Consider the following 26,139-nt stretch of genomic DNA (forward strand, 5'->3'; position numbering starts at 1 on the left):
GGTGGAGGTTATCAGTGATACAGTTTGGTCAGGTTTATCAGTGATACAGTTTGGTCATGGTGGAGGTTATCAGTGATACAGTTTGGTCATGGTGGAGGTTATCAGTGATACAGTTTGGTCATGGTGGAGGTTATCAGTGATACAGTTTGGTCATGGTGGAGGTTATCAGTGATACAGTTTGGTCATGGTGGAGGTTGTGTGGTTGACCAGTTCCAAAGCCCTAAACAATTCATTATAAGCCCCTTCAGGTTGTTTCCTCTTTACAAGAGGGGCAAGGAATCCATCTAACGTAAGAAGAAGGATATCCTCCAAGAAATAACCAGGCCAGGGTAGGTTTGACTTTTGATATGTTGTTCCATTGTCTCCAGTCATCGTTCTTTGGGCTTTTGTCCCATTGTCTCCAGCCATCGTTCTTTGGGCTTTTGACGCAATTTAGGATCCAAATATTCCCAGACACTTTGATGGTCATTGGCAACCTTGAGGGATGTAGTCTTATAATCCTGAGGTTGCTTATCTTCACATCCCTTCTTTTCTCAGCTATTTAAATCCAATTAGTGGCACCTAAGTAAAACGAAGAATACACTCTTAGAAAAAAAGGGTTCCAAAAGGGTTCTTTGGCTGTCCCCATAGGTGAACCCTTTCGCTTCAAAGTAGAACTCTTTTGGGTTTCACAGTATCGGTTTTACAGTATAGGGTTTACACTACAGGTTTTACACTATAGGTTTACAGTATCGGTTTTACAGTATAGGGTTGACAGTATAGGGTTGACAGTATAGGGTTGACAGTATAGAATATGTACAGTTCATATTAATCCTCTATTATTTTCCTAGCCACCGTGCTTCTACACCTGCATTGCTTGCTGTTTGGGGTTTTAGGCTGGGTTTCTGTACAGCACTTTGAGATATCAGCTGATGTACGAAGGGCTATATAAATACATTTGATTTGATTTTTGATATTCCCGTTAGCAAGGCTCTTCTGTGCTCCATGATAGCTTAACTGCACCACTGGCCTTCCACTGTAAATCAGCAGGTTGCTTGGAGTGTATACCCCACTCTGGGGACTGCATGGTCTACCTCCCACTTTGAATGTGGTTTCAGCTTTGCCATGTGGACAGATTCCAGACTCCAGTAGCGCTGTTTCTCTCTGTGGATCGCCTCTGGTTTCTTGTTGAAAACCACAGCTAATGAAAAAGAAAGCTGTACTCACTTGCAGCCCAGTCAGGCCTGAGTCTCCGGGATCTCCCTTTGGTCCGGGACGGCCCTGAGAAGACAAAGGGAAGGAGAGGTTTAGAGCTGGAGTACAAAGGGAACTCCAACCCTAAACAACTACAGATCTGCTCTTTCTCTTGACCACGTAGTCTGTCACTGAGAGTGAATTTACATCCCAGCTTCAGGAGGATGTCTAGGAATGAATAAGGTCGTCTTAACACAGAGTAACTGTGTGTGTAAATCATACGTCAGGGAGGACATCCTACAGTCCCCCACACTGTAAGAACACTGCAGATGACTTACAGGTTCTCCGGGCAGAGACAAGCCATTAGGGCCTTGTGGACCTGGAGGTCCGGATGGTCCTGGAAGTCCTTGTTCTCCACGGGGGCCCATTGAACCCTATGGTAGAAGCAGAACGACAAAACCAAACAGTCACACTAATATTAAACTATTTACACCATATCTCCCAGTAGACCTCCCCACTGCTTTTCCCAGCAGGGCTCATTCTCTCAGAAGGAACCAGAACAATCAGTGACCGTTGGTGAGAAATATGTTCTACTTCTCATCAGACCTCTCAACATAGACCTCCTTAAATCAAGCTGGGGGAAAATAAACAGGACATAACAAGCTGGAAATTATACAGTACATTCAATAAGTGACTTCAGATGTGAGAAATCTGTTTTGGCTGATGGGGCATGCTAATGGTATGTGCTTTGAGATAACTACTGCATTAGGCTGAACTCTGATTTACTGTAAATGCGTTAGGCCTTGGACTGTATCCCAGCTCAGTAGGATATGGCTTGATTTATAGTCGGATTCAGGCTTGGACCACACATCCATAATATTCAATTAATCGCTCTGGATCCAAGTGTGTGTTAAATGGCTTGATACTGATACAAAAGCATTACTTACAGTTGGGCCTGAGTCTCCTCTCTCTCCTCTAGGTCCTTTAGTACCTGGTCCACCCTGGGAAAGTCAAGAAAGGATGAGAGACAGTCAGAGACTGAGAGTCAGAGCCATCCCCACAACAGGAGCTGCTTCCAGACCTAAATCCCAAGCCAGCAGGAATCCCCAGTGGCTTAGTGAGGTTGCAGAGTGAAGCAAACATATTCCAGATGTACTGTTTTTTCGACGGGCATTTATCTTTTGACACAACCCTAAGTCTGATAGTCCACACCTCATTGCACACCATTCATCTCATCTCCCGGTCTTTTGTTTTCCATGGGAAAAAACACAGATACTCACATGTTGACCCCACTCTAATATCCACATGCTTAATCTATAGAGCAGGGAAACAGTTATGAGGAGAAAAGTACCCCTGGAACACTATTCCTATATGTCCACATAATCATAGTGGAGATTGAGTGGCATCACCATCATCATCATCATCATCACATTAGTGAGTAGAGAGAGAGCCCTACCCTAAGATGAGGACAGACAGAAGCAGAGAGAGCCCTGCCTCAAGACGAGGACAGACAGAAGCAGAGAGAGCCCTGCCTCAAGATGAGGACAGATGGTGGGATGGTTATTGTCTTTACCGAGGGGCCGGGTGGTCCCGGTGGGCCAACGCTGTCCTGTGCACATGTGCAGGCATGGGGAAGAGCCGGGCACTTAAGCTCATCTCTCTGCAGTAGAGAAAGGAAGGAGATGGCGAAAGAAAGAAAGACAATAAGAATGTTTTTTCATTTTTTACTGAAATACAACAGTAATAATTTGTTCATCTCTTGACATCTGTGGGCCTTTCTGGTAACTCACGAAATACAACAAGTGCAAATAGGAGTATCTGGGATGAAAATGAGTGTCACTGCTCTGGCATCCCAAACCATAAAATGATGCCTTGAAATTTTCTGCTAGGAAACACATTAGAAAGGCTGCTAAAGCCATGATAAAACTGGGTTGCATACTAAAATATAACTGCTACAATAGCATGGCCTACACACAAATACTATCTGACAACAAACAATCCATCTGTTTTTTTGTGGAAGAGAATATGTGAAATCTTATACAACACAGCCTTCATTGACATGATACATTAATATCTCATGCAAATTACACAGAGAGAGAGATGGGTAATTGGCTATAGTCAAGTATATAACATGTATCCAGTAATAAACATATCATAGATGGGTACAATGATTTATACTGTCCACCCCATGATCAAAGGGACCAGTTGTTTTGGTGGGGTTGGGATTGTAAAACTGTACTGAGATTAGTCCATTTAGTGAGGAATACAATGGTCTATTCAGGCCTGACAGTGCAATCATTTCATTTCAAATAACTTTCTTGCCAGCTAGACATCACTTCGTAATGGCTATACAGCATGTGCACTCTTAAACATTAGGAATGACATATAAACTCCAAAATTAACATGCAAAACTACAATGGCTCTCTTAACCTACAGTAAGTGCTCAATGGTGTATAGTGAAAGATGAGCAGAGTCAATATATCAAGGCTTGATGGTACAGTACTGTACAGATATGAGGCCGTACTAGAGGGCTGTGAGGCCGTTACAGTGAAGCTGCTCTTACCGTGGCCGGGAGATCACAGCATTTGTCTCTGCTGGTCCAGCTCAAGCTGCACACAATATCAAACATCTGGAGCTGGAACTGCACAACAGAACAGAAAGATGAGAGAAGAGAGAGACGGACACAGATGGGTGTTACACATGGCTTCCATTGAGCTCCAGCGTTCAGGACTTAGAAACAACATGGCTCCAGACGCAGGCCAGAACCCACAGAGAGCTGGAACACAGATAGCATGAGAGAACAAGACAGAGAGAGCAGCGTCTTCCATCCCTCCAACAAGGACCGCGAGTTGTCAGCTCTTAATTGAGCATCAACACATGAGGAGCACATCTGGGCACTTTGCACTTCACAGTTCACACCAACAGCTTGTGTGTGAGTGAGGGATGCATTTTATCAGGAGTTTTCCATTTCAAATAAGTGTTGTCAATTTTTCACTCACTGTAGCCGACTCTCTCTTTGATCCTCCTGACTTTGCCATCTTGCCCAGCACTTCATAGCCATCTGTGGAGATGTTGTTGGCCTCCTTGATGGGTTTCTCTGCAACCTCCTGGCAGTCCACATTCAGTTTGACCCTCTCGGGAGAGACACTGATGTGAAGCTTTAGGAGAGGGAGGAAGAGGAGGAGAAGAGGATTATTAGTTAAGACCACTCTATTCTTCTCAATATGAACAACTACTGCAACAATATTTGGGCATAATGGCTTGGTATAGAGTACTGAAAGTGTTCCGTGTTTTTCACATGGTATTTCTGCAATAGCCTAGTGGTGGCAGGTACTAGTGTAGTGGCAGGTAGCCTAGTGGTTAGAGCGTTGGACCAGTAACCAAAAGGTCGCAAGGTCGAATCCCCGAGCTGACAAGGTAAAAATCATTCTGCCCCTGAACAAGGCAGTTAACCCACTTTTCCTAGGCCGTCAAAGAAAATAAGAATTTGTTCTTTAACTGACTTGCCTAGTTCAATAAAGGTAATAAATAAATAAAAGCACAATTCTTCAGGAGTCTCGTACCATAAACTAAGAACCCAGTTGAGCCAATGTGCAAACGAAACCCCTAAAGTCTTCTAACTGATGTTTATAAGGACGCTGATACTGTATTTTACTAAATCACCATTATTAATATGATTTTCTGTAAAGAAGTTAATTAAAGATCATTGTATCACGTAAGAAGTAAGAACATTCCGGTTGTAGGTCCCTTGGAAAAAAGTTAATGTCAGCCACTTTCACTGATAAACAGAATGATCAACATGAAACAACAAACTATAGCCTATACATGAAATAACACAAAACTGCCAGGGTATGGACCATTTCTCAACATTATTAACTCTCCAAAACTCCCATTACATCTCGAAATGATGTTGTTTATGGTACACCATCAAAAGTGCTACACTCTCCATACTTTCCTGCGCAGCTGCCTTTTTCTGCCGAACATTCTGACAAGCTTTCACCCTGACAGAGACAGCAGGCTAACTGCTGTTTTACTGTCCTACAGAGCGAAACCAACCGGACTTGACAACCACTCACAACATTATTATCTGGCCAACCACAGGAGAGGGGAGGGTCTGATACCCCAAGATCCTGGCATGGGCATACATGATGCACTTGAGGGCTTACCAAAATAATGCTAAATGACATACTGCAAGTGCAAATAATGCGTACATATACATTATTTCACTAACCAACAAGAATATTACTGCAAAATGAGGATTCAAGAAAATGTCAGTGTCCTTCACCGAGACTCATCATTTGAAAGCAACATGAAATTCCAGCAGTTGGCTGATGATGGGGAACCCGAAGCATATTCTATTGGAACACAATCAACAAGTCACACAATGGCTCATTCTCTAACAAAGGCCTGAGAAATCTATCACACTGAAACAGATTATGAAAATCTTCTGAATGGATCAAAAACCACAGGAGTCAAGAAAGACTAGACCTTGACTTCCACTATTACTGACCAAGTCACAATTACACTTAATTACTCCTCCCTCTGACTATAACTCCTCTAGACAATGACAAATCTCTTTTTCAGCACTCCATTCACACTTAGCATGGATCCTCCCTCTGGTATAATATAAACTATAGTCCGAACAAGTTGTCCAGTCCACAGACATAGCAACAGTATACTGTATATGGCTATATTTGGGTTCCAGTGTGTCTGACATACTTTCATGATTTCTATCAGACTCCATTTTATTGTTGTTGGCCGTGTCTTCACAACTCCATGTTTTCACTCCATTTCACAATGGCGCGTGAAATCACAATTCACATGCAGCCTGATATGGGAATCCTACATTAGTTTGATTAAAAGTAAAAGTGGCTCTTTCCTGATATTTTTGATGCACTGACAAATTGCAGATTTCACCAACTCTTTCCAGGAATAGACAAAATCCTTCTTCATGTATACCACTGCCACCATATCATTCCAGACATCTACGCTCCCATGTCCAGTCTTGGATACAATATTCCCATCCTGGTTTCAGAAAAGGAGCTTGCTTAGCTTTGTAAAGTCACCATTTCATATCTGAGTGGCTTCTTCTGTTGCAGGAATGGTTGCATGCGTCATTAAGTCTGCTTGGCTACCTCGCGGAATGGAGGGCTTTTAAAAGAAGGCTTCAGAGGAAACTCTTATAATGAGAGTACAAAGAGGGCAGTCAGGGCTATGGAAATGTATCAGTCAGATTGACCAATGTTTTAAACTGCTTTGGTTCTTTGGAGCATTCTCTTCTTCCCACTCATTCTCAATTAGTGCTTGCAAATACTGACAAAACCCAACTGCTCATTCCACCCAATCCCTGAATGGAAAGTTTTAGAGAGTTTAGGTCCTCTCAGAGAATAATAGCTGCATTTGTGAAGCTCTAAGTATGGGGAGCCTGTAGAGTGGATGGACTGAATACATCTAGCTATTACCAAAAGCACCATTTCTTTTCATATTTACACTTGATCGCAACCAAATGCAAAAAAGCTAATGGCACCAATAATACATATATGAGTTGGTGAAAAACATTCCCCCTTTCAAATCAAACTAAATGTATTGGTCACATACACATATTTGGCAGATGTTATTGCGGGTGTAGCAAAATGCTTGTGTCTCTTATTTAGTGGAACACTCTGCCTGAGAATAAAGTTTTCCCTGGTCAAACGCCCCTCTAAGACCACCACCTCTGCAGTGTGGGGTGGGAATCCCCAGTTGGTTACAGAGGGCTAGCGTCTGCTAAAGCTATCATTAGGATATTTCCCACATGATGAATCAGAGGAGAGCCAGACCTCTCTAACCTGGATAATTCTCTATTTAGCTACTAGCCCAAGGAGAAAGGAGAGGTAGATTAGTCTGCACTCTGTAACATACACATTGCTATTAAACTATATGAAGATGGTTGGTTTGGGTTAGTTGTTTCATACTTCCCTATGGACATGTCTGATCTTAGTAAGTATAAACAATTAATTTACTGAGAGAAATATTCGAGGGGAGGGGAATAATCTATTGTGTCTCATAACAATCTACTCTGAGTTCATATCAAAAGATATGAACTGCTCTGAAGTAGGGCACACACTATACATGTTAATAGTTTTTTGTTTTCTTTGAGTGGCAAATAGTTTCCCTGACCAGAGAAAAAGCAGGTATGTAGACCACCGAAGACACCTGTTCGCTTGGAGTAGTAACTACACAGTACCACAAACTAACCACCCAGAGCACACTCAGACTGCAGGCACCACCACAGCTATAGGAAGAGAAAAGAAGCACACACATCCAACTGGAGCTCTGATGATGTCATTGTACTGATGTTAGTCATGTCATCGGCTGAAGCCCTGACCCGACATTTTCCAGGTTAAAGGAATAGCTGAAGTTTTTACATAATAGGAAGCATATTGTTCCCCTTCAGAAACATTGGATACAACATTCTTCATGTCCATTGGAAACAGTCATTTTTCATTTTAGTTGCATCTTACTGACGTTCATTGTTGAAATCCTTGTCATCCTTACAGTCTGATATCTGAGCACAACATTTTAATATTCTGTTCTGCTTTGAGTTGTGGCTGGCGTTTGATGTCCCACATGGGCTCCTCTACTTCTGCTGTGACTGAGTTATGCAGAATGTGACAAAAACACTGTATATCACGGTTATAAAACACTGAGAAGATCATTCTACAGGACCAATGGCTTTTTATACAATAATGACAACCTACAGAGTTAATTCAACTGGGTTAGAAAGCCTTGAGTGACTGATGGAGGTTTACAGTCATGTACAGTAATGACTCAACGTACTCACTGACCCCCACTGAGACTTAATATTGTAATCCCAGCATAGAAGATTATTAGGGCCCCAATGGGAATCCACATTCGGAGGCAGTAAAGATGTATAGAAGATGCAATATACATGTATGTCAAAATATCTCCATTCATGTTTACATATTGTTGTAGGTCTCTTTCAGCTTGTTGAATGTTTTTGGTCGATTTCATCCGTTTATTCAGATTTTCTCAGACTGTTAGAAACTATCTGTTGAAGCAGGAAAATAATTTTATTGACAGATCATTTTATTCAAGCAGAAAATACTCCTGAAAATACCTCATTGGGCACATGCAGCTAGCTTTCTTTTATGCGGTCCAAAAGTACGAAGTGGCTTTTTTCCCCAATGTATTGAGTTTCATTTATCATAAACGAGGTAAAACAAAACAAACACTGATCCAATAACATCCCACTTCCTCAGAACGTTCTTGAATTCCCACCTGACTGCCGCCAGGACAATGGCCAATCAGCACGCCGTAAGTCTCCATTGCTAGGCTAACTATAAATAAAATCTTCAGGTTGCACATTGTGCAAGATCACCATGGGTCACCAAAGTCTCCTCCAACCTTTGAAAATATATTTATCGTCCTTCCAAACCATTCATCAAAGTAACTTCCTTCAGCCTCAGAAAACAAAGCTAACAGTGGAGCATAAAAAAGCCTGAAGACTCAACTTTGGCACCGAACCCACATCGCAATACTATAAGATGGATCACATTTAATTTCAGGAGAGGAAAGTAACCATATCCTAGCTAGATCTTAGTCTTGGCGTTGATTATCCACAAGATCATACCCTCAGGAGGTGTACTCAATGAGGCATAACACTAATCAACAGAAACATCAACTATGAACAGACATGACCGAGCATAATGACAGAACACATCTATCATAGGTGGTGACCATATCAAGGCTACACATCCCAGACAGGGTGTCTACTCTGCCTTGGAAATGTATCTAAACATTTTACAACAGAAATTCATTATTCATGTGAAAATGTATCTTTGGAAAAAAGGATGTTATTATCCCAAATGATTGCTGATTATTACTGATCTGTATGTCCTTAGGAAATTCAACCAGGAAAATAGGCCAAGATATGTTACTCCTCTGCCAAGCCTTAATGTCACCATATGGCCCACAAAGCGTTTTCATTCAAGTGAAATGGTGTTTACCTTGTGGAAGCTCCCGTGGAAAACTCTCTTCACTTGATCCTCATTAAACGTGGCTCTTTGGATCTCCCCTCTGGTGTCCTTGTTGTAGAACGTGATTGTTTTGCTGGAAGCTGAAAAGAGGGAACGATGGCGTCAGATGGACCCCTAAACATGCATTACAGGGAGAAGTCATGCAACGCACACACACAGAGACAGAGAGATACAGGGATGATGGCCCTTACAAGTGAACACTTGTGGACTTGTAGAAAAAGTGTGAAAAGTCAGTGCCAAACCAAAACTCTACCCGAGATGGGGATCAGTGAACTGTAGCAGCCCACTAATCATTACACTGGTCCAAGTTTCTAAAGACTGTTATTTGATTCAGTAAGGAGGGGAATCAGATCATAGCTGTTAGGTAGCTTCAGCTAACCCAGAAGAGAAACAAAGCATGATGGGGGCTTACGGTTGACAGTGACCCCGACCTCAGGGTTGTTGTTACCATCGGCAATCTGCCAGATATCAAAGGCCTGGTTGGGGGTGTCAGGAAGAAGACGGAAGAGCAGGATAATGGTGTAGGATGGAGAAAGACCCTCTGGGTGGATCTCCCTGGCAGGAGGAAAAATACAGGATACAGGTGTCATGGCAGAGCTTTTTTATAAAGCTGAGGGATTCTCTTCCGTAAGATGGTCAACTTCATAGACACCAACACCGAGACAATCTGATCACTAGCTGTATTCATAAGACATGCAAAATGTTGACTAAAGTTAATGAATCAGATAATCATGAATCTTTGATCAAAATGAGAGGGTCCACTAAAACCTGCTTGAATTAAGACAGCCAATCGTAATCTATAGAGCCTTTGTAACTTCTGGAAAATCAAAGACACAGAGAAACAAGGTTGGCATCTAAAAGCCACACCATATACCAAAAAGACACACAATATCCACCCTGTCACGTAGACCACAGAATCTGAAAATGGTTGCCAGTTCTACCCCAGACTAAAAAAATTATGGACATATTGAAAGTATTTTCCATCCCTACTTTACTGCTTGAAGTGTTTCCATTTGTGCACATGAAGTCAATGACTTCCCCACGCACAAATACAGATGATTATGGACAAATGAACTAAGCATGCTCATGCCTAAAATGTTAGCGCAGAACTCTTGAGCAGCTCAGCATTTGCCTGAATACATTTTAATGGGCCCAATAAAGAGCTGGGCTCTTGACCTTCGGCTGCTTTGGTTGATCCCTCTATGACATACACTACCGTTCAAAAGTTTGGGGTCACTTAGAAATGTCCTTGTTTTTAAAAGAAAAGCAATTTTTTTGTCCATTCAAATAACATCAAATTGATCAGAAATAAAGTGTAGACATTGTTGATGTTGTAAATGACTATTGTAGCTGGAAACGGCTGATTTTTAATGGAATATCTACATAGGCGTACATTATAAGCAACCATCACTCCTGTGTTCCAAAAATGTTTTTTTTCTTTTAAAAACAAGGACATTTCTAAGTGACCCCAAACTGTTGAACGGTAGTGTATGTGGGAGAGGGGCTACCCTGGGAGCAAATCATTTTCTCTTCCTAACACCTCATATTCTACAAGCTGCGAACACAAACAGGGCTGACAAAGGGCTCTTGGCACAGCGCTCTCCGAGCAGAGCCTTTGAAGATACAAAAAAACTATTATGCAGTCTGGCCAGCATTACAGTACACAGGAGAGGAGCAGGCAACGCGCAACGGAAAAGGCCCGCAAACAGGCACACACTCTTACTTTGTGGGTGCAGAGAGGAATGCATCTTTGTGTAGCCTGTAGCCTATAAAGCTGTTGAAAGAGCCAGGTTCCATGGACACGCCGTTCATGGCAGCGAAGGTCCTGTCTGTGATGTTGAAGCCCTCGAGCATTCTGAAGCCTGGTGAACACACGTCAGGTGAAGACACAGAGTCAATGCATAGGAACACAGTACTGACATTGTTGGTAGGAATGAATTAGGGTGTTTTTCTACGTCAGTAAAGAGCTCCTGGCCATAGGTGTTATCAGTAGCTGTCAGTTTATTCAGAATATAGGTGTAGCATATACTTACCAGGTGAGGTGAACCCGTTGATGTAGATCAAAGGACAAGCTGAGGAGGGAGAAGTGAAACAGAGCATGATGCGATGGAAAAGGCTGGAGGACAACATTCAGCTAACGCCAATCTGCTTTCACTTGTGTCTTGAGGTACTGTGTAATGTAGATGTAAATCTTACTGGATGTGGCTGTTTCACAGATGAATGTGAGGAGGTTGTCCTGGATCTTGGCGAACGCGTCAAAGTCATCCACAACAAAGACGTGTCTTTCACTTGGCTTGCTGCCGATGTTCCTCAACTCTGCCACGTCCACATCGGCCACACCGACCACAAATACACTGTAACCTGGAGCAAGACGAGCACAAAGATAAGTTATGATCCATACGCCCAAGCCCAATGGCTGTTCAGATCTTCCAATTTGACAGTGAAAACCCCAAAAGGAGTAAGTAATGCTTTATCTCAAAACATATCTAGTCATTTCTAAAGTTCTGTAGCTACACTTACGCTGACTAATCTAGACTGAAAATATCCTTTTACTGACTTCTGTAAGGGCAAATCCAAATGTTGAACACTTACCAGAGTGTATCAGGTTGGAGGCACTCTTCTGGACCTCGTCTTGGGAGCGACCATCGGTGACGACCACCAGAACCTTAGGCACGTACCTCCTCATGCCGTTGTCTGAGGTGAACACCTTCTCACCAACGTGCTTCAGAGCAGCACCTGTACACAGAGGGGTAAGACATCAATTTCCACCTTTAACTATAGACCCATTCAACTCCACCTGCAAGACGAAGACACTGTAATGACATTAGTGGTGAGTGAATGTTTGTAGACTTGAATTAACTCAACATTATACAATTGGTGTTAACGATATCATCCAGTAAGATTGAGAGTAGCAGTCTGTGGGCGTACCTGTCTTGGTGTTTCCTCCCATGTAGCGGACGAGCTGCAGCGCAGCCAAGGTCCTTCCCTTGTCTTGGTAAGTGTTCAGTTTGAACTCTGTCTTGGCACTGTCACTGAACTGCACAAAAGACACCTGTTTCCAGAAGACAAAAAGGGAGTGAGAGGGAGCGAGAGCGAGAGAATAATAAAGCATTGACATGAAGAATACACTCTGAAAGAGGAAAAGAGAAGAGAATATGCTGTAAACATCAAAGAGCTAACGCTCAGAGGATAGCCTGGATGGCTACGTACCTGCATGCCGCCAGGGTGGATGACGTCGAAGGCTCCGATCATGCTGAACACAAACTGAATCACTTTGCTGAAGCTCTCGTCTCCGATACTCCAGGAGCCGTCAATCAGGAACACCAGGTCAGCCTTGGCCCCTCTGCACACTGTGGTGCACATAGAGCAAGTCACTGTCAGGTAGGACATGTATAAAGAGTTTCTTCTCTGTGTTAGCTTCACTTCTCTTCACAGCATGCTGACTTCAAGCCTTTCCTTACCGTCCATAGCAGGGGGGATGGTAGGGGGTGGAGGTGGAGTGGGGGGCTCAGTTGGGGTCTCTGTGGGCTTAATCACTGTAACAAAGACCAGAACGTAAACAGTCAAACCATTTGGACTTCACTAGCATGCCCTGTTAGCCCCCTGCAAAGACCCTGAGGTGTTTTCTTATACCCAGAGTGTGGTGGGAGGTATACATGTGTGTAAACACAATGAAATGTTACATGTTACAGTTCTGATGGTTAGTGGAGTTTCTTACGGGTCCTCTCCTTGACGCTGACTCCAGGCCCCTCCAGGTTGGGGGTCTGTGTGTACACTGTGGCGTTGTAGAGGGCGTCAGGGGTCAGACCGTCCCAACAGTAGTGGCTCTCAGACCCAGTGATGGTGGTCTCCTGACCTCCCCTGTTAGAGGCTGTAGGAGGAAAGAGTAACACACATTGGTAGTGGATCAGGTGATTTATCCCCATACACTTTAAACATATACCCCATTTATCCCCAAGCACTTTGAGCAACTGGAAATCACACCTGGTAAAAGCACTATATAAATCTAATTCATTATCATTATAATGATTATTTTCAAAGAGAGGGGAAGGAGAGGGGTTAAAGCCAGCCAGTGATAGTGCTTGGACTGAGGTAGCAGTGGGCTTGTACAGTGTTTTGTCTTGTTCAACATGCCCTTTCAAACAAACATGAATTAACTTAATGTGGCAAAGTGCAGTGCTTCCAACTATAATGGCTACCATACTGTAAACAGACTTAAATATTGCAACATTTTTCCCCATATTTTTTTTCTCTTACAGTCCTGCAGTGTCAGAGAATTAATAGGAGACAGATGGATCAGTGGGCATGAATAAAATACAATTATATAACATTTTTAGACATTCGAACAAAGACACCTTTGTGATAGGGTGGCAACTTTGTCTACATATCTGATCGACAGTAAACATTCTCACATCAATATAGAAACAGTTCTCCCCCACAGGTATCAAGGTTATATGGAATGGGCTCCCAGCCAGGTACAGCACTTACGGTTGAATGGATTTAGTTTGAGTCTGTAGGAAGTGGCAGCCCTGTGGGGGGTCCATCTCATGCAGAAGGTGTCATAACCAACATTGTAGGTGGTCAGGTCAGTGATGTTCAGGTACACTGTGAAAGACAGGAACAGTCAACCAATCAATCAAACAATAATTTGATCAACCAAACTACTAATGAGTCAAGCAACCAATCAAACAACCAATCAATCACTTACGTGTGGTTCCTTGTCCAATGAGAGGTCCGCTGAGGCCAGCGTCGTACTGGGCCAACACCTTAAGGTTGTAGGTGGTTCCAGGCTGCAGGTTGTGCAGCTGGTAGCTGGTCACATCTCCAACAAACGTCTCCATGGTCTGATCAGTACCTGCAGGCACAGACCGGGACACTCCAGGTGGTGAATAACAGCAGGCACAGACAGGGACACTCCAGGTCAATAACAGCAGGCACAGACAGGAACACTCCAGGTCAATAACAGCAGGCACAGACAGGGACACTCCAGGTCAATAACAGCAGGCACAGACAGGGACACTCCAGGTCAATAACAGCAGGCACAGACAGGAACACTCCAGGTCAATAACAGCAGGCACAGACAGGGAAACTCCAGGTCAATAACAATCACATCTGTGACTTTCTTCTATAGCTGGATATGTATATTAAGTAAGCCAAGTGAATCTTCTTTCACAGCTGAATATAATAGTATACTGGAATAGTAAAATAGTAGCTATCTGACCTTCAGGTGAGTAGACCAGTTTGTAGCCCACCACTCTGGAGGGTGCTGCGTCCCAGGACACCCTGAAGCGAGTGTACCACTCATCTGACACTCTCAGATTCTGAGGTCCTAGCATGCCAACTGCGGGGAAGAAAATACAGACCGTCAAAACCTATTAAAAACATATTACAACGTTTTTAACATTAATATCACAGCCATGCAGTCCCAAGCTATGACTTTGCTTTGATTTGGTGTAAATGAGGAAATTAGACTGGGTATTGGGCAGCTCTAGTGTGAGATCTAACATTGGAGGACAGCTAGTTCAAAGGTTTCTGGTATTCACAGGCAGACTGAACTGAAACCATGTTTCTGACATCCAGGACAATAATCACTGGCTGAGTTTATAAAACTCCTGTATTGTGAATGTGTCTGTATGTGACTGTAACTTACAGTATGTGTCTGCGAGCAACTGTGTTTGTGGAGAACCTTGTGCGTCTGTTTGTCTATCATGTTGAATAGTGGACCAAGCGTAGAATGTGCTAGCGTACCTGTATGCCCGTCTCCATCCAGATCTCCCCCTGGTCCGTCAGGGTAGATGGCCTGCACGTTGATCTTATAGGGAGTGTCTGCATCCAGATTGGGCAGGATGACGCTATTTCTGTTCCCAGGAACCATGGTCTACAGGACACACAGACAAAACATTGTATTACTGTTCATTAATACTATTCAACAGGTACTTCAAACAGAGGAGAAATAAGGATCCTGACAACCTCCTCACATTGCGCCTTGGGCCACACTCTAATTCATGCTGTAGACTCATCAAGATGGTGTTTGATGAGGGTATCATCAGAAATAGCAGCAATATAGATGCTTACGTGCTCCTCGATGGGGTCTCCAGTGGTGGGGGCGTAGGTAATCTTATACTGGTGCACAGGTCCCTCAGCATGTTCCCATGCCACGGTCAGAGAGCTGGTGGTGGCATCATACACACGCATGTTCCTAGGGCCACTGCGGGGAACTGCGGGGATTATAAAGAAGTGAGCACAATATCAAGCATATACTTGGATGTGGATAAACATGTAAAGGCAATAGGATCTTATATATGATAGATATTATATACTGGATCTTACGTGTTGTGCCCTTGTCTTCAGCTGGCGGTCCTTCCCCGTTGGCATAGATGGCGACCACTCCCACGTTGTAAGGCGTGTCCGGGACCAGCTGGTCCAGCAGAGTGGTGGTGGAGGTCCCAGGAACCAGGATCTGACCAGAGGGGATAGAGACACAGAGGTCAGCACTGAAGGACCAATCACAGTCTACAGCATGCAGCATAGTGGGTTGGATTCAATCAGACTACAACTCTCGCACCCACACGTTTGAGTCTCAAAACTAGAGAAATTATGATGAAGACTAGCATTAATAGTAATAACAAGGATAGCTGTAACTATCAACATTATTCTACATCAATTAGGCTAGCCTACACTGACACATCCAGATGGGGGAGAAGAGTCCTGTCTGAAAAGTCTATCAGCTGTAGGGGGAAAACAACAATCATGCTGTAATGCTGTTTGTCCCATGGTCCTGGCAGCTCTGACACTCACTATGACCCCCCAGTCTGACAACCTGACAGCTGTTTCAGTGTGACACCTCTATCAACTCGTTCTCACCTCACCTCACTCAACAACCACTTGTGTTGACACTTCTCAGTGCTCAGTGAATGGGGGAACACAAGTATGAATTTTATGTCAATGATGTATGGCCCCTCCAGACAGTCAGGGCAATTACACACTGAGTAACTAACGTAATGTGTTGGCAGTTGCTTACAGCAGCCCGGCTCCTCTGCTCTGTCCTCTCTGGCTGGTGCTCATCTCTGTGTGTCTGTGTTCTCCCATACCAGACCCCACTTGTCTGTCTCTTTTTTAACATTATCAAAGGTTATCAGCCTCTACCCTGATCTTCTCATCTACCTGCCTTGTCCTGGTATCACATACAGTACATAATATACAGGAGTCCACCCACCTGGCACTTGGTTTCCCTCTCTTTCTTTGACCCCAAACACCATTGTTTTGTGTTCAATGTGTGTATCTCTATCTCTGTGTCTCTGATGGGACTGTTTTTGACGACTGTCATCGAACGTCGGTCATCGCTTTGGAGGGTTTAATAGCAAAATGTTCTTCTCAAGGAGTAAACCCAATATGACAAGGCTGCTTTCCTAATATAGTAGTGCATACACCAAACCTCCCTGTGTTAAATGTGATGGTGCATCGTGACACTGGCCACATGGCTGCTGACGTGGAAAGCTGGCCCTGGCATTGGAAAAGCCCAGCCCAAGTCAATCATAATATTCCCACAGAAACACAATGTTGTGACTTTAAAAGAACAACGAGAGTACTTCTTGCTATCAATAAAATGGAACAGCATCACTCTTCAAAGACCTGTTAAGTCAAAACAGGGTCTCAATGTCTCAATGCTTCTCACAGATGTGGCTGTTTGTGCAATGTCAAGTAGCAGTTTATTAGTTGTTTGTGACCTCCTTTAAAACTCCAGATGTGGGCACCGTCAAGCCAGATAAGGAGGGGAAAAAGCCCAGACAGCTTCCTGTTTTAATTAATGAACATGAAAATTTGGCCTTAAACCAGGAATAGACTGTTAAATAAGAACCCCCACCAGAGAGACAGTCGATGTGGAGCACAAACAGGTTGATGTTGTTCCATTCTGTTTCTTTACAAAGAGCTGTAGTGATGGAAATCTGTAAATGGACCGAAGCGTTCCACTCAGCCACCCCTGCACACACCCCAAGTCACTGGACATTAACATTTGACCTCTGACCTGGGGCGGGGTTAATCAGAGACCCTATGGGTCTCCCTGGTGGTGACTCACCGACTCAGAGGGCTTGGCACCGCTCAGGGGGGCGTAGACGACCCTGTACTGCATGACCTTGCCTGAGGCGGGATCCCAGCGCACATTCAGGGTGTTGGTGGTGGGGCCGAAGACCTGGATGTTCCTCACGGGGGTACGCTCCACTGTGGAGAGAGAGAAAGAGAGAGAGAGAGGGATGGAGGGAGGAAGAGGAGGAGGAAGAGAGAGAGAGAGAGAGAGAGAGAGAGAGAGGAAGATATGGGGAAAGAAGAGAGGGGGGAAGAGAACAGCAGCTGAAAAAATGTATTAGAGAGTCCAACTAAATTATTGGTGGCTGAATCAGACACTAGGGAATGTTCACCTTGAAGCCATCAAAGCATTCACTGGGTCTATGTACAATACATACTAGTTGACTAGTATGATGTTTCCAGTATTTGTACCACTCAGCATTGTACCCTCATAAAGACAGAGTGGGGAGTACATGGGGAGCTTATTTTCTTAGAGACCAGAAGTATTGGCCAGAAATAAGTAACAAAAGTCCTGGGCTTCACCCTGAAAGCACAGCATCAATGGATAGTCCACATCAACATCAATATTTTTTTTTTATCACAAATTGATAAAATAGTACTAAAGCCCAATTTAGATTTGATTAGCAACATTTGTCAGACAGCCTGAAGAAACATAGATTCCGTTGAAATTGAAGAAGCAAAATGTAGAGTCCTATAATTCTGACAGAGATCAAAAGCTTGAAAGATATCATTGATCAGTGTCCCTGGGGGTATATTCTGATGGATTTAATACAGGACAGATGAACCTAACAACAGGATAGACAGAAGACCATTAGGCTACGGCTTTGGGGTAATCAGGGTACCAGTAACAGTAATGACATAAAGTGACATTTGATAAACATAGCCAGTCTAGAGAAGGCTGATGAATGGAAAGTGAAAAAATACTCTCAATTCATTCTCTTCCCTCCTCTAGTTTTTTCCATGGGAGGAGCAAATGACTCACGTCATGCTATCCCCCCAGCCGTGCTACCACAACCACTACCAGTCATTACACCCCATAAACGGACCCCATTACCTTAAGGCTGGAGACATCACTAGTGTTGCCAACACAGAGGAATTCCTTCCTGTGCAATCAGCCCACTAAAGACTGAGTCATACTGAGTGGAGGCTCAGCCTTATAATTGTGGAAGATACTGGAAGAGGGATGGTCTGTACAAAATGGATGGAAACCAGCTAATAAACTAAATATAGTGTCTACAGTGATTCATAATATCTAGCATGGCATTGGACATTTTAGCTGTAAACAGATGACAACCAAAAACATGTTAGATCTTTTTGGCATTGCCCCCAGAAATAAAAGGGGTTTGTTTAATTTAGTAGGAAAATTCCACTACAATAAGACTGGGACATATTTTGGGCTCATTACAAGAGTTTACTGGCAGAAGGAGTAAACAAGCCAACACACTAGACCAGAGAGTGCATGCTCTACAGAAATGCCAGGTCTCAAAGAATGACCAAACAAAAACCCAAATCATTATCATATATTGTAGCCTTTAGCACACAGCACAATCTTCTCCTCAGGAAATGCTGTACCAAGAATGGTAGAAATATAACCATTTTATATTGTACACAGGCTCCTTCATTAAATTGACCATGGTAGGTCATAACGATAGCCATGAGAAAAGGGTTGTTGAGGCGGGTCATCTATACTAGATAACGTGAACCATCCTAACAGTAAACCTGTACGTGGACTCACGTGTCTTGCCGTTCTCAGACATGCGTTTGCCCTCTCCAGCGGGGTAGACAGGGACCACAGTGACAGTGTAAAGGGTGTCAGACATCAGGTTCTTCAGCACAGTGTTGGTGGTGCTACCAGACACCTGGGCCTATAGATTCAACCACACAACAGGACTGAGTCACAAAGCTACACAGAGGTGATCTGTCTATATGAAATTAGGAAAAACGTCATAAAACACGATTAAAAAGAGAGAGAAAAGGTCTGGTAAAGGAGTAGTATTTTGCAAGTATGTTTGACTGTCTGAGTGAATCTGTGAAGTATCAGTGTATTGGTGTTTGTATTTTTTCAGCATTAGATAATGGATGTGATAATGAAAGAGTATGCACGCCATAGTGAGATTCGGTAGTGATTGGTAAGAGGTGGCCCAGCCTACCACTTCCTCAGCTCCTCCAGCGGTGGGCACATAGTAGATCTTGTACTGGCGCACATTGCCCTCGGCGGCCTCCCATTGGACATTCAGGGTGCTGGTGGTAGGGTCAGTGACCTGGAGCCTCCGCACTCCACCCAGAGGCTCTGGAGAGGGAGAAGAAAGGAGGTCTTAGGATTCATACTATGTTAATTGACAACAATGAGCTACAGATGTTAAAATGTAAGTAGAGGTACAGAAGTGGCAAGTGGTAGGCGTAAAATCAATGTTTTACAAACACAGTATTTAGGGCATCTTTAACATCAGCATCTAGGTAACAAATGTAGCCCTTGTTCCCTGGTGAAGCTGAGAGGACAAAAGGGAACATGATGTAATCATGAAGGCCTTAGCGAGGCCACAGTTACAGTAGGTCACTCACTGGTTTTTCCGTTGCCAGAGATGTCCTTGCTCTCCCCATTGCTGTAGATGGCTGACACGGTGATGGAGTAGGGAGTGTCGGGGGTCAGCTTGGGAAGCAGCACCGTGTTCTTCTTCCCTCCAATCTGTGTCTGTTGGGGAATGAAGACAGATTGAAATGACTGGGAGAGAAGACGGAAGGACCCTCACTTTGCTCACCTGGTCCATGATCACACTCAAGGCCTAAGGGTCGACGCATTTCGCAATTATTGGATCAACTCTAAATTCTTGTAATATTCCCTTCAGATTACAAATGCGTCAAATAGTCCATTCAATGTGGCCTCAGAAGAGATGCCATGGGAAAAACAGTTGTATTTTCTTATAAGATGTGGATGTCTCCAGCTTCTATCCCTTGACAGTTTATGTCAGTGTCAGAGACTTGATGGAAAGAATGCAGGTTGAGAAATGTTCAAATGTTTAAAAACTGTTAAAAAAAATTGTCAGAGGATGCATCGAGCATTTTTGCACTTTACTATTGTAGTGAGCAAGATCTAAGGTAAAGCTGTACTCTACTGGCCCTAACAGTGGGATGGGTTGTTTTAAGAGGTATGATTGATGAATGTACTGCATTGTTTTTGACCAAGGAGATGCTGTATTAAAAGGAACGATGTTGCGTTGCATCGCCTCACAGTGACGGCTGACTGAGTAAACCCTGTGTGTGTGTGTGTGTGTGTGTGTGTGTGTGTGTGTGTGTTTTTGTAGTTTTTTTTTTTCTTGTCCTCCACAGAGTAGGTTAACCACTGACAGCATGACTGGTGAAAACGTATCATCAGTGTCTCCCATTTCCTACACAGACTTTTTGTCACAAATTAATCAAAGCGGGGCCACTTGAGCTCTCCATACTTGTTGAAAATCTGTCAATGAACCAAAAACACTTGGCTAAGCTTGGCTCATTAGCTTCCAGCTTTTCAACAATGCCTCAATGTTTAGCGTGTGATATCATCACAGCAACCGAGGGACGGACGGCCACTGAACAGAACTGGGTTCTCTCCTCTAATTAAAAAGGGAAAACATTTCATCCATTCTGCATGGGAATGGAAACTCTGAATGGACAAATAACTCACATAGCGCTAGCTACCCTTGACTCCAATATGGTAGGTCTATCACTTCACATACAAGACTGATGAGAGAGTGAAATTCTCTAACTGCTTCCTTCCATTTACTGGATCTCTCTCTGTGTGCCTCCACATCATGCAAACTCTAAGCGCCTAAACATCTGGCCTGAGGAAAAAAGCCTTTCTGTCTAAACTACTATTCAGCTCTATAGAGTGGAGCAGCAGCGATGCCAGACAGCTTGAAGGACTCTGTAAACACTGTCTGCAGTCAACGACCCCCTTGGTACCACACTCCCTGTCCTGCTACATAAACACACACACACACATACACATACACCCTCAACCCTGCTGGGCCCAGACATTCCATCTCTGCCCCCCCTTCTCCTCCATCTCTCCACACTGATAACCCCAAATCCCCTAGGGCTCTGGCCAAGGTCCCTGACCACCACGTGTTTCTAAAATGCATCAAAGCTGGGACCGAGAGACTGAAAAACATATTCTATATCAAGGCCATCCAACTGTTAAATAGCCATCACTAGTTGGCCTCCATTCAGTATCTTGTCCTGAATTTACAGTAGTCACTGTCACTAACCGGCTACCACCAGATTACTCAACCCTGCACCTTAGAGGCTGCTGCCCTATGTACATAGACATGAAACACTAGTCACATGAATAATGTTAACATACTGTTTTACTCATTTCGTATGTATATACTGTATTCTAGTCAAGGCCATCCCTTTCAACTATTGCTGTACATATACTATTCTATCCTATGTATTCTTCAGATATACTACATATTATATCCACATACTGTCCATAATGTCTATACATCCCATCACATATATATATACACTCCGGACTCCGACACTGCTCGCCTTATATATTTTTTACATTCTTGCATTGTAATTTCAGAAAATGTCCATACTATATCTGGTGCTAATAGTGTAATGATAGTGTTTCACAGTATTCCTTACCTGCCAGTGTTGTGATTGGCTGTGATATTCATCTATCTATTGGCAAACTGGGGAAGCTGTTCTGACTTTGTGGCTGTGTTATCTAGTGAAAATCTCTGTCATTTCCTGGTTGGTGAAATTCTACATTGTTCACTCAATTTAGGTTTATGTGAGAAAACAAGAATCATTGTAACATCTAAATCACTCTGAAATATCTTTTCAATAACAAAAAATATCATTTTTACAGCTGTTTGAAGCTGGTGGACCAAAACGAAGCTGGTGGACCAAAACAGAAGTTTTGGTCCACCAGCTTCAAACAGCTGTAAAAATGATATTTTTGTTATGGAAAATATATTTCACAGCAATTTAGATGGTACAATAATTCCCTACACTATTCATTCAGTGCTTGTTTTCTCACATAAACGGAAATCTCTTTCCCAGTATGAGACATGCCGTTCCGGCAGGAGAAATCAATAGGCGAATATCACAGCCAATCACAACACGGCGGTTAAGTAATACTATAAAAAATGATCCTTCCACTATTAGCGGTAGATATATTATGTACATTTTCAGAAATTATAATGCAACAATTGCTGTGTGTTATAGCTTTAAATTGTGTCATATGAACATTCTGGTGGGAGCTATTATCTTCCCATCACACAAACAAAGTGCCTCTGTGTCATGCTACAAGGACTCCCTTCCTTATCCTTTCATCATCCAGAGGATGGTTAGGATTAAAAGCTGATGTTAGCACTATGAACAGCTTGGAATTGTGATGCCCTAAGCTGACCCGTGTGGCTACTGGCTGGTCCTGGTTTTACCGACTGGGTCTTGCCCCCGGCGGTGGGGACGTATGTGATCTTGTAGTTCTGGACACGACCAGGGGCGTGGTCCCACTTGACGGTCAGAGTGATGGTGGTGGCGTTGAACACCTGCAGGTTCTGGGGAGGCCCTGTGGGGGCTGGGCACGAACACAACATCATAAACAACAACAAACTCCAACGTAAACACACATCCAATCAACACAGAGCCCCTAACTTCTGGATGGTGACACTTTGATAAAAATACATGTATTTGATTCAAATGAATTATCTCTATGAGTGCTGTATGTATTTCTGTTTGATTACAACAAATAAACTTACCAGGGGTGAAAATAACCTTGGACACTGCAGAGGGAAACAGAAATATAAAGAGTTATTGTTAATACATCTGATCTGCATGGTCAGCTCCTAATATGTATTTATTGTAATGCATTAGATTAGATAATTAACTTCTCTTACATGTTCTCTGGCTGCCCAGCAGGTCCTCACTCTCAGACTCGTCAGGGTAGATGGCGGTGACGGACACGTCATACATAGTGTCTGGTTGCAGCTTTTCCAACACGTTACTGGTCTCATCACTGTTCAGGATAGACTGGGAGACACAACACAACAGGGCTTATAGACTGGGAGACACAACACAACAGGGTTTATAGACTGGGAGACACAACAGGGCTTATAGACTGGGAGACACAACAGGGCTTATACACTGGGAGACACAACAGGGCTTATAGACTGGGAGACACAACACAACAGGGCTTATAGACTGGGAGACACAACACAACAGGGCTTATAGACTGGGAGACACAACACAACAGGGCTTATAGACTGGGAGACACAACACAACAGGGCTTATAAACTGGGAGACACAACACAACAGGGCTTATAGACTGGGAGAAACAACACAACAGAGCTTATAGTCTGGGAGAGACAGCACAACAGAGCTTATAGACTGGGAGACACAACAGGGCTTATAGACTGGGAGACACAACAGGGCTTATAGACTGGGAGACACAACACAACAGGGCTTATAGACTGGGAGACACAACACAACAGGGCTTATAGACTGGGAGACACAACACAACAGGGCTTATAGACTGGGAGACACAACACAACAGGGCTTATAAACTGGGAGACACAACACAACAGAGCTTATAGTCTGGGAGAGACAGCACAACAGGGCTTATAGACTGGGAGACACAACAGGGCTAATAGACTGGGAGACAACACAACAGGGCTTATAGACTGGGAGACAAAACACAACAGGGCGTATGGACTGGGAGAAACAACACAACAGAGCTTATAGACTGGGAGACAAGGCACAACAGCGCTTATAGACTGGGAGACACAACAGGGCTTATAGACTGGGAGAAACAACACAACAGGGCTTATCGACTGGGAGACACAGCACAACAGGGCTTATGGACTGGGAGACACAACAGGGCTTATTGACTGGGAGACACAACCGGGCTTATAGACTGGGAGACAAAACACAACAGGGCTTATGGATTGGGAGAGACAGCACAACAGAGCTTATAGACTGGGAGAGACAGCACAACAGAGCTTATAGACTGGGAGAGACAGCACAACAGGGCTAATAGACTGGGAGAGACAGCACAACCGGGCTTATAGACTGGGAGACACAACAGGGCATATAGACTGGGAGACACAACAGGGCTTATAGACTGGGAGACACAACAGGGCATATAGACTGGGAGACACAGAGCTTATGGACTGGGAGAAACAACACAACAGGGCTTATAGACTGGGAGACATGACACAACAGAGTTTATAGACTGGTAGACACAACAGGTCCTATAAACTGGAAGACACAACACAACAGGGCTTAGGGACTGGGAGACACAACACAACAGGGCTTATTGACTGGGAGACACAACACAACAGGGCTTATAGTCTGGGAGACACAGCACAACAGGGCTTATAGACTGGGAGACACAACAGGGCTTATAGACACAACACAACAGGGTTTATAGACTGGGAGACACAACACAACAGGGCTTATTGACTGGGAGACTCAACACAACAGAGCTTATAGACTGGGAGACACAACACAACAGGGCTTATAGACTGGTAGACACAACACAACAGAGCTTATAGACTGGGAGACACGACACAACAGAGCTTATAGACTGGGAGACACGACACAACAGAGCTTATAGACTGGGAGACACAACACAACAGGGCTTATAGACTGGGAGACACAACACAACAGGGCTTATAGTCTGGGAGACACAGCACAACAGGGCTTATAGACTGGGAGACACAACAGGGCTTATGGATTGGGAGACACAACAGGGCTTATAGACTGGGAGACACGACACAACATGGCTTATATACTGAGAGACCCAGCACAACAGGGCTTATAGACACGACACAACAGAGCTTATTAGACTGGGAGACACAACAGGGCTTATAGACTGGGAAACACAACAGGGCTTATAGACTGGGAGACACAACAGGGCTTATAGACTGGGAGACACAACACAACAGGGCATATAGAATATATGTCGGCAATGCTTCCTAATCACAACTTTATTGAGAATACCAAGAATAATCCAATTCTGTACATTATACCAATATTCTGTACATAGTTAATCAAAATCTAAGGTCAGTGCAAACCACCTGGATGGTTGTCTTACATATTGAAAGTTGGTTTCTCCTTTCTTAGTCCAGCCGATACGATAGAGGGCCACGTCATGGGCCCCATGGTCCCAGTCGGCTCTGAAGCTGGTCTGGGTCACCTCAGAGAAACGCAGGTTCTTAGGAGCAGGAACAACATCTACACAGAAGAAAGGAAAAATGATATGGGAGAGATTGCCATGCCATTACCACACCCTATAACCAGGGCATCACTCAAAATCAAATCAAATCAAATTTATTTATATAGCCCTTATATCACTGCACCCTATAACCAGGGCATCACTGCACCCTATAACCAGGGCATCACTGTACCCCATAACCAGGGCATCACTGTACCCTATAACCAGGGCATCGCTGTACCCTATAACCAGGGCATCGCTGTACCCTATAACCAGGGCATCGCTGTACTCTATAACCAGGGCATCGCTGTACCCTATAACCAGGGCATCGCTGTACCCTATAACAAGGGCATCGCTGTACGCTATAACCAGGGCATCACTGTACCCTATAACCAGGGCATCACTACACCCTATGGCATCTCTGTCCTCCTGAGTGGTGCAGCAGTCTAAGGCACTGCAGTGCTTGAGGCGTCACTACAGACCCGGGTTCGATCCCAGGCTGTTTCACAGCTGGCTGTGAACAGGAGACCCATAAAGCGGCGTACAATTGGCCCAGTGATGTCCGGGTTAGGGGAGGGTTTGGCCGCCGGGATTTCCTTGTCCCATCGCGTTCTAGAGACTCCTTATGGTGGGCCG

The 26,139-nt window shown here is 43.9% G+C and overlaps 1 protein-coding gene across 3 annotated transcripts in view; it reads right to left on the bottom strand.

Moving 5' to 3' along the window:
* The window catches only part of LOC112261979 (collagen alpha-1(XII) chain), an 81,819-nt gene that overhangs the window by 11,023 nt on the left and 44,657 nt on the right, over window positions 1–26,139 (bottom strand). For all 3 annotated transcript variants that reach the window (XM_024437638.2, XM_024437640.1, XM_024437639.2), the window contains 30 exons: window positions 25,384–25,523; window positions 23,186–23,318; window positions 23,048–23,071; window positions 22,727–22,866; window positions 19,860–19,989; window positions 19,448–19,587; window positions 19,033–19,162; window positions 17,290–17,432; window positions 15,543–15,672; window positions 15,288–15,430; window positions 14,961–15,090; window positions 14,434–14,553; window positions 13,921–14,067; window positions 13,701–13,817; window positions 12,931–13,083; window positions 12,674–12,748; window positions 12,423–12,562; window positions 12,141–12,264; window positions 11,805–11,948; window positions 11,409–11,573; window positions 11,246–11,284; window positions 10,936–11,074; window positions 9,625–9,767; window positions 9,183–9,292; window positions 4,173–4,331; window positions 3,737–3,814; window positions 2,747–2,833; window positions 2,121–2,174; window positions 1,512–1,607; window positions 1,207–1,260 (listed from right to left, as the gene is read on the bottom strand). In XM_024437638.2, the coding sequence (XP_024293406.1) occupies window positions 1,207–1,260; window positions 1,512–1,607; window positions 2,121–2,174; window positions 2,747–2,833; window positions 3,737–3,814; window positions 4,173–4,331; window positions 9,183–9,292; window positions 9,625–9,767; window positions 10,936–11,074; window positions 11,246–11,284; window positions 11,409–11,573; window positions 11,805–11,948; window positions 12,141–12,264; window positions 12,423–12,562; window positions 12,674–12,748; window positions 12,931–13,083; window positions 13,701–13,817; window positions 13,921–14,067; window positions 14,434–14,553; window positions 14,961–15,090; window positions 15,288–15,430; window positions 15,543–15,672; window positions 17,290–17,432; window positions 19,033–19,162; window positions 19,448–19,587; window positions 19,860–19,989; window positions 22,727–22,866; window positions 23,048–23,071; window positions 23,186–23,318; window positions 25,384–25,523 (3,527 nt within the window). The remainder of the gene's footprint in view (window positions 1–1,206; window positions 1,261–1,511; window positions 1,608–2,120; window positions 2,175–2,746; window positions 2,834–3,736; window positions 3,815–4,172; window positions 4,332–9,182; window positions 9,293–9,624; window positions 9,768–10,935; window positions 11,075–11,245; window positions 11,285–11,408; window positions 11,574–11,804; window positions 11,949–12,140; window positions 12,265–12,422; window positions 12,563–12,673; window positions 12,749–12,930; window positions 13,084–13,700; window positions 13,818–13,920; window positions 14,068–14,433; window positions 14,554–14,960; window positions 15,091–15,287; window positions 15,431–15,542; window positions 15,673–17,289; window positions 17,433–19,032; window positions 19,163–19,447; window positions 19,588–19,859; window positions 19,990–22,726; window positions 22,867–23,047; window positions 23,072–23,185; window positions 23,319–25,383; window positions 25,524–26,139) is intronic.

This window comes from Oncorhynchus tshawytscha, linkage group LG11, assembly GCF_018296145.1.
Source record: "Oncorhynchus tshawytscha isolate Ot180627B linkage group LG11, Otsh_v2.0, whole genome shotgun sequence".
Classification (NCBI taxonomy): Eukaryota; Metazoa; Chordata; class Actinopteri; order Salmoniformes; family Salmonidae; genus Oncorhynchus; species Oncorhynchus tshawytscha.